This window comes from Wasmannia auropunctata, unplaced genomic scaffold (genome assembly GCF_000956235.1).
Source record: "Wasmannia auropunctata unplaced genomic scaffold, wasmannia.A_1.0 LD335903.1, whole genome shotgun sequence".
Taxonomy (NCBI): domain Eukaryota; kingdom Metazoa; phylum Arthropoda; class Insecta; order Hymenoptera; family Formicidae; genus Wasmannia; species Wasmannia auropunctata.
Window position 1 is genome coordinate 375946 of NW_012026987.1, and position 9188 is coordinate 385133.

The window sequence follows — 9188 nt, forward strand, 5'->3', positions numbered from 1 at the left end:
AGAGAGAGAGAGAGAGAGAGAGCGTACGTAGGTCGAAGGAAAGATTTAATTTATCGAAGTCGAAGAGCAGACGCGGCTGAAAGTGCCCGTCCTCTTTAATAGTCATCGACGTCGCATTTATCGTAATGAGCTCATTCTTTCAGGGTGATGTCGCGAATAATATCGTCAGGACGCTCATTTCGAGAGAAAGATTTTGCTTTGTGCCTTCGTGGCATATTTGATTCTAAATGTGGCCACTTGAGTTGGATTGATTTAATATGATATGAAAATAAAAATTGTCCTTTATTACATTATTACCATTATAGTATAATCATTATTATAATTATTGTTAAATAAGATCATTAATGTAGTATATAATTAATTGTAATTTAGACGCAGCCGCTGTATATGATAGCAATATTAATTCCAGAATGATTTTAAATGGATGTTGACATACCTGAAATCATATATACAAATATCAAATTCAATAATCATTACGTTTCACCGGAGAAAAATTAAGCGCAATGTACTCGTATACTTATAAATCAATAATCGTCCTAATGTCGCTTCCACTTGACACTGCGATTAATAGATTTTTCCATAGAAAAGGCTATCATAGATCTATCTCGATTCTTTTTCGGCTCTTATATTCACGGCAGGATCAGGACAATGCTTTGCTGTCAATTAGAGGGGCAAGTTACCATCTACGGGATTCCTATCGAAAGTAATGCGCCGATATTCCCAGCAAGGAGCAGCCTTCGACCTCGATCCACTTGAGACGCCTACGTGAAGGGTTTAGATAACAGCACGCCGGAGAGTTACTCGAAACTTCGCCGCTTCCTTCTTCGGGGCCAGGCCGCGCCGTTGCTCGTCCTTTTTCCATTCCTGCCACTCGACGATCCCTCGCCACCCTATTCCCTCTTGCCCCGTCCTCCCACCCTCACCTTTCACCCTTCATGCTCCGGACGCGCCCGCGAACTTCCAAGCGACAGTTTGACAAAATGCAGATTTCCTTCGTTTCCCTGACAACGATCGGTTTTTCTGCTTCCTCTTTCTTCCCCATCTCTTTTTCTTCCTTTTCTCTCCTCTTTTCTTCTCTTCATCCCTTTCCCACTTCGTCGTCCTTCGAGCAGCAGTGCTCGTCCCGCTACCAGCAATCGCCCTTTTTCCCCTCTTCCTTACTTGCACTACCAAGCTTTCCCTTTTCTCTCTCGGCTACTTCGTTTTTCTATGTGCTTCTGTTCAACCGTAGATCTTTGGTCTGCCCGTACCAGATCCTGCGAGCAATATCCGCAAGAGTTTACCACTAGAAAAACTGAAGTGGTTAAAATGACCGTTCGCGAATTTCAATCTCTTTATTTGGTATATACGTATAGCACACGTTGTTCATTCGAAACAGAGTTTGATTGTTTCAATTGGTTATATGTATATAACATCGCAGCTGTAGCTGTAGCAGTGTAGTCTGTAATAGGGATACGTTGGCTCAATCTGACGGACGCTTTTAAAACACAGCAGAAAAAAAAGAGAAGAGAGACATTTCCTCCCGTCAAGTATCTCCCTTTCACGGTGGATGAATCTCAGCGGACGGCGTTCCTAAAAAGAGATAAGCGCGAGAAAGGGATTTTTTTTCCGGATGGTTGATGTTGTTGGTCGGACGGTCTGCGCAACTTCTCGCCCTTCCCCCCTCCCCATCCCTCTCTTTACTTCCTTCTCATAAATAATAAATGGCCAAATGGAGCCTGGCCAGACGGCTGGTACATTTACTTCCGGCTCAACCACGCACGCTTTAAAGCATTTCCCGCGTGTCGCGTTTGGAAAATGGAAAAATGGGAGGCGCGTGTCTTATCTGCTGGTTTAAGTGCGTCGGTTATTTTCAATAGCGTGAAAACGAGCGCTGTCTGAAGGGAAAAATCCGGTCCATCGTTGCTCGAAAAATCGCTATGCCACGAAATATAACTGCGTCCTTAGTAACGACGAACCTGCTATTTTTTTCCGTAAAATTTCCTGACGCTAAATTTTTTTCTTTTTGGGCAGGTAAGAAATATAACTGCCTACGAGATACGTGCCGATACGATAACATAATAATACCATTATATAATTTATTGAGAACAACGTCGTATCGTGAGCATTTAAAGTTGCAAGACGATGCGCGGATCATTATGCATTATTTGCGTACAACGTCTCTCACAAATGGTGTGAATCGCGGCCGGCAATTTACCAAGTGCACTGAATATACGGCCATCTGCGTGATTTATTCCCGTTATTCATACATTTCAACGATCATCTAAAATTTTGCAATTGTACACTTGTGGCTGCATTTTGTCGACACAAGCACTTTTGCGGCGTGAAATGACGATAACTAGCATATATATAGGATTCCAAACTTATCGCATTTTTGTGTATCAGGACATTTTTATCCCATTTAAATTTAACATTTATTTTCTAATGTTATACGTAAATTTGTTATTTAAAAATGTGTAATTACATATTTATTTTCTATGTGCTATTTTTTACATATAACAAATTTTATTTATGTTTTTTATCAGCAAGGATACTAATATTTAATTGCAAAGTAATTTAATATCTAATATATATTAACTTCGCATTCGATATTTCATTACAAAATATAATTAAATGTTTAATTAATTCATATTTCTATAATTATTAACATGCATAACATATATGATAATATTATATAATACTGTGATATTTTGACATGCAATTGTAAAGAAAAATTTTAATCTTACCTAATAGAATATTATATTTCATAAAACCTGAATACTGAATAATATACAAAAATTTCAAGACAACATCAAATAAATTTCAAATAATTGAATACGTTAGATTATTTTATAAAAAAGAAATAAAGAAAGTCTATTTTATAAAAAAGAAAGATATGAAAGTCTTTGAAACAGAAAACCAAGAATTATAAGAAAATATTGAATAAAAACTAATTAATTTTTCTGTTTATGTTGTTTCAACGAGTAAAAATAAAATCCGAGCTAACTAAAACTTACATATTTATTTTACATTAACTTACTTAACGATCCTCTAATTGTGTGTTCCCAATTGAGAATGTAACGTAAATAATTTGCTATCAGATTGTATTTACATTTTCCGTCTCTGTTTAAACCATGCGATTCTTAATAAGAATATAACGCACAGACCATCTGTTAAAGTTTAATTAATTTGTTGAATCAAACGGTCTTTGTATTTAACAATCACTTTTATATCTTCTTCTTTGAATATCTTCTACATTTTTCTCTATGCATCACAACTTTTTCTTTAAAATTATTAACGGCATTTTTCTCAAATAACGAGTAAATATATATAGTCATTACACAATTGTTCGACTCGCTAGTCCATCTCGAAAAAGCCAAGGAAGTCGCTTGAGATACATGCAAAATGTATAGCGTGTATTATTGAAGTCAAGCATTACGCGGCCGCAAAGTGGCAAGATGGAAGGTACGTATCATATATAACGTTGAATAAAATACGAATTGCTCTCTCTCTCTCTCTCTCTCTCTCTCTCTCTTTCTCTCTCTCTTACCTCTTCTCTCCCTCCTTTCCCCTCCTTCTCTCCCCCTTCTCTATTTCTCTCTCCTTCTTTCTCTCCCCCTTCCCCCATACACACACGTGCATGCGATATGGATTCTAGAAGGTAGATACCAGATTTCACATGAGCAAGGCATTCTCGATTTCCTTGTCAAATCCGATCAATATCGCAGCTACTTTCTGATTTATAGGGACAGCCTCACGGTAAAACACAATAGGTAACCAACATGTCTATGAAGAACGGGACAGGGCCCGTTTATTCCAACAGACAGTACTCTCGATTCACGCAGGCGATATATAGAACGGAAATATCTAGTTCTTGTTCGAAAATTTTGTTTCTCGACTTTGGAAAACATAAAATTCCATTAGCGCAGGAATATACGCAGGCATGTTTGCGCTCGTGCACGTATACGCGTCCACATTTCGACGTATGAATATCGATTCGGAAAGAGTATATAGATAAACCTCTCTTATTTTACCTTCTCAAATTTCGCAATGGCTGCAGATACAAACTCTCCAAGCGGCTCACCTATTGAAAGACTTCATGGTAATTCAATATCTGTTCAAATTCAATTCTGCGAGACCGTAATTCGTGAAAATTGGTATCCTCCTCGCCCGCGGTTTCAGAGGGTTGTAATCCAGAATGGGCAGCACCGTTGTATGGACGTGCGTCACGCTCGATCGAATTCTTCGCTCTTCTTCAGTTCTCTGTCGTGATCGTAGAGACGAAAACACCGCTACCACCAGATAATAAACTAGCTCGACAGCGCTGAGCAGTGAGCCGCCTAGGAACAAGCCGATTATGCCGCCGAAAGATACTGCAACGAGGTAATGCAAATCGTTCAGAGCCAAGTTATTAATATGATGATCGTGACAAAACATTTGATGATACTGGAGGAACATGTCGATGGATGATGGGAGCTTAAGCAAAATTGAAGCGGGTTGCTCGAAGCGTGATTTACATGTTAGCTTTAATTTCCGCAACGTGATGTTAATCCGGGCGAAATTTTATACAACGGTTTCTCGTGCAACTATGACAAGCTAGACACTTTACTTTCTTACGATAACATCACGAATAATACCCAAGATAGCCGTTTGCGACGTAAAAATTTTGAGCAAAAGGCATGAGAGTACTATGAATTCGTAACTTAGTATCTCACGGGACTCATTATACCCACACTGGAAAACCACCGTAGAGCGGCTAATAGAGATAGGGAAATAATTAAAGTGCCGCAAAAAGTTCCCCGCAAACCTCCGAAAACGAATTTGAATAAAGTGGCGTTTTACGAACGTTTTTCCATTTCCGGTTTTTTCTATTTCGTCTTTATAAATTCCTCAAATCCGACTTACAATTAATAATCACGATTAATAATGTACTTTTTAATGTAATGTAATTTTTTTCGGAATAAAATTCTAAGCTAATTATGATCTGATTTTTTCCTTTAAACTAAAAATTAAACGAAATTTTAAGGTTTATTTATTATTTTTTTCATACTAGCAATAGTACAAAAAGCTTTTGGTAAAAAAGAAATATGAAGTATATATAACAGACATTTTTTTTAATGCAGAGAACTTACCGAGAAGGTCCATTTGTGTGATAACTATGTCCGTTTTATAGCGGAAACTAGTTTGCCCTATGTAGTGCACGTCCAGCGTAATGTCATTCATGTTATGTAGTGGCACGTTAGAAAACTGGGTACTGTAGACGTAGTAGTCGCATTCCGGCAAGCAGTTGCAAATCATGCTAGGAATGTCGTGTGGGTACTCGTCGCCAAAGTGAACAATGTAGTCGTTGAACAAATCTTGCGTCGTCATCCAGCGTTTCATAAAAGCAAAATTACATTTATTTTGGCTAATTATATTTAAACTACATTCGCAAAATGTATTGATGTAGATAAAAAAATTTCAAAAACTTGCTACCATTATACTCGATCAGACAGATGAAATCCTCGATGGTGCAGTCGCGAAAACGGGTGGCTGTAACATAAATGAAACGTTAACGTTAAAGTCGTTCTCGTACGTTGTTCCGCTAAATGCAGGATATCATACTTGCGGGGAAAAAAAAGGATGGATTGCAATCGCAATACTTGGCGGCCCAGTGACGTTTGCAAAGCGATAGACAAGTCTCCTGATTGTACACGCCGGTCTCATCGTATTGGCACGGTTGTTTGTCCTTGTCTAGTTCGAGAACTCGCTGAGTAGCGTATCCGGAAACACATTCTAAAGATATGCTGATCAGCGAACCCGACGGTATCATAGTACCACTGTTAGGCCAGACGTGGGGCTCATTTATTATCACTAAGACGCCACTAATCTCTTCTGTAAAACAATTTGTTTGAAATATTAAAAGTAACGTGGATGTCTGCAGAAATACAATTTTAACCTTTTACATGAATTTTTTTTTCTTTTTTTTTTTGTCGATCCGAACTGGGTAGATCCGGCAAGAGCGGCTTAGAACCGGTACAGGAACCGTGAGGTTCTTTGAAAGCGACATTTCAATAACTGCCTCGCGCAATACGGCGGCAATATATCGATTTTGCAGTTTACGATAAATCCCTTTCCATTTCGCATGGGTAATAAAGGAGCGACATTATGGCAGAATGGAAGTCGCATCCTATTCAAAATGCATCCTAGTGGTCGGCGGCTTTCGCGAGGATATTAAAATCATATTTGCGAGACTCTGCGGCGCGTTTGCATAACGGTGGATTAGTAAACGACATGTAGTTGATATATACTTCGTCATTTAACGAATCTCAACAGAAATAAAATTAGTTATTAATGCGTCAGCCGAGTTTACGTCCCGTTTGCCATTATATCCTCTCTCTCTCTCTCTCTCTCTCTCTCTCTCTCTCTCTCTCCTCGGCTGGTTTGGATTTATGCTAAATGTTTGTTCAGATAATACGTTTATATATCCCTTTGTTCAATAATGTAATAATAAACGGTACATGATGATCTACTGAAATTATGCATACAATTTACGTAAAAATGCTAAACCTGGATATATATTAAAAGAAATATATTAATCAGAAGTATATTTTCGATAAAGATAAAAGTCTACAATTGTATGGAGAAGAATTGTAATGAATTATTGAGGCACTGTAAAGATAATGATATTATTGACAGAAGACCTATTTATCGATTCTTACAATAAATCTACGATAATGATTTCATCATTTATATTGTTATATAGACGCGATATTATATTGGATTGGAAGCATTTCTACTTTCAGACACGTCTACCGAAGCAAATTTGCTGAGAAGCTGTTCAATTCGCACCGATCAAGCTCTGAATCTTTCAAATACGGAGTGAAGGCAATAACCAGCAGCGTGACTAGAAGGTGAATCAGCACTTGATCATTGCGGTCCCAAATTTCCAGAACCAAGATGATTATATTTTTATTCAAGATGATAATATTTTTTTGTGAAATGAGTGTCAACGAAGTATCTTTTTACTTCATCGCTGTGCATCGCGATATAGCACCGGTTCTTCATATACGTGTGGATCGTATAGCTCGTTATATCTCGCCACGTAGAATATTACATTTTTGCGTTGCCCTTACCGGAATTTGGTGGCTTCGTTATGTTTTCCAGATGAATCGTAACTTTGACACCGGTCCAGTCGCCGTAGCCAGACGCTCTTCGTGGTCGCGATTCCATAAGATTCATCGGAGGTGTCTGCGCTACTTCAGAATTGAACGAATAACAGAAACCGTATTCGGTCTTCTGCACCTGGAAGATCTCGCAGCAATTACGATTAGCGTTACGCCACCAACAGGCGGACAGCAATTGGTCGCAGCGTGGCATTACCTCGTACAGCACTTGAGTTATGTTGATATCTGTCCGATAATAATTAATTCTTCAGCTCTAGTGAGAAAATTTCAACCGCATGCACGTATATACATACTAATATACATATAAAATATACATGCATTTAAAAACACGCAAAATAATCAGGATTTAAACAATGATAGCGAAATTTGTACATTAATTAGTTTCACAAGACATTAGCGTCTTGTCGAATAAAGCATTGAAGATAAAGTTAGAAACATTAAAAGATATCGTTATAACTCGTTCATATTTGCATGGAAAAGTTTAGGAAGAAATAAAATATCCTACCTGCGAAATTATGAATATTTTTATTCTTCAGAAAATCCAGATCATCGAAATCCCCAAAGCTCATTACGGAAAGCTTGCCTAATATTTTCCGAAAAGTTTCGAGACTTGCCTTATCCGTATCATTAGGGAAAATCCTTGGTTCGAGCTCGAGGGCTCGATTCCAATCGACGCGGTCATTCGGACAAAGGGTCACGCTCGGAAAAGGTATATTTGAAGTCTCATAATGCATCGATTCGATGCCAATCGACGTTGGCGCATCCTAAATAAATGTATGCAACGTGTCGATACTTTAAAGTCTGATAGAAATTGTTTTTGATACCATCAACTTTTTATATCACGAAAATCTTTCAGAAATAATGATTCGAATCTTTGGGAGACTTATACGTCGAAATTAACCTTTCTTTTTTCTTTCATACGATTTACCTGGAATCTAAGCGCTAGTGAGTAAATCACGTTGCTAGCGATTGTGGAAGACACTACGAACACTACGAGCCACAGGAATCGCTCGATTACGTGTAATTCAGGATCAACGATGTGACGAAGACCATGAAGAGTTGTATGGGTGCAAAAATAATTCAATGCTTGTAAGATTGTGTTGAACTGTTTGCCTCGGCCCTTATTTTCACGAAGCCTGATTCTTGTGACTCCATTTTTCGCGACTCTCATCAATTTTCTTAATTTTTTCTGACCAGGTTTCATGCCTGATATGCACAAGTCCAAAGAAATTTTGAATCTTTCAAATAAAATTTAGAACATCTTAAAACTCGAAAATTCAATATGTCGAAAAACTTAAGGGATCTTAGAGAGATGGATGAATTGATAAATTGAGGGGCTAGAAATAAAATGAATTTCTTCGCTTACTTTTCTTTAGATGAATCTCTGGCGTTTAACATCGGCAAAATAAATACATCCTTATGGTCCTTGGGGTCAAAAGCGAACTGAAGCACTCTTTCGAAAGTGTTCTCAAATGAAGGACGAGAAGAGGTCGAGCATGCATTATTCCTCATTTTTTATCGGTATCAGCACTGGATCGTGCAAATAAAATCCAATCAATTACAGGTGAGGTAGGGGAGAAGGAGGAAATGGGAGGTGGGAAAGGTCGAAGAGGTGGCGCGTGTTTGAACGCGCACCCGATGTGATCAGGATAATTCGGTTAGCGTGATTGTTGCGCAAACAATGCCGACACGAACGGAGAGGGCCGCTTCCCCGGCTTCAATGTCCGCGAATAATGAAGAAGCCTCCGGGGGTCGCGATCGCCGGTTTTGATTGCATCCCCTAGTATAATTTGGACGAGAGAAATCAGGATTCGTTGATTCGTTCGGGCGACGTCACGTCGCTGAAAGCTATCGACGTTTCGGCTGTTCAATGTCGGTCTTTCCTAGTTTGGCGAAATTCTCTGCGAATCCGATTTCAGAGACGCACGATATTCATCCAGATGGCTCGCATCAACTCTTATGATTCTCTTAATTCTCTGTAAGTAAAATAACTTTTTCTCGAACAAACAGTATTTTATCGGATCGGTTTAATCGCCATACATC

The 9188-nt window shown here is 38.5% G+C and overlaps 1 protein-coding gene across 1 annotated transcript; it reads right to left on the bottom strand.

The window, feature by feature from the left end:
* Window positions 1-4086: 4086 nt before the first annotated feature.
* LOC105455486 (pickpocket protein 19-like) lies at window positions 4087-8657 on the bottom strand. Its single transcript, XM_011698855.1, has 8 exons — window positions 8512-8657; window positions 8074-8383; window positions 7651-7909; window positions 7095-7370; window positions 5584-5853; window positions 5455-5511; window positions 5112-5336; window positions 4087-4352 (listed from the first exon to the last, which is right to left on the bottom strand). Exons 1-8 carry the CDS (start codon window positions 8655-8657, stop codon window positions 4087-4089), a joined length of 1809 nt encoding a protein of 602 aa, XP_011697157.1.
* Between the last annotated feature and the right edge of the window lie 531 nt (window positions 8658-9188).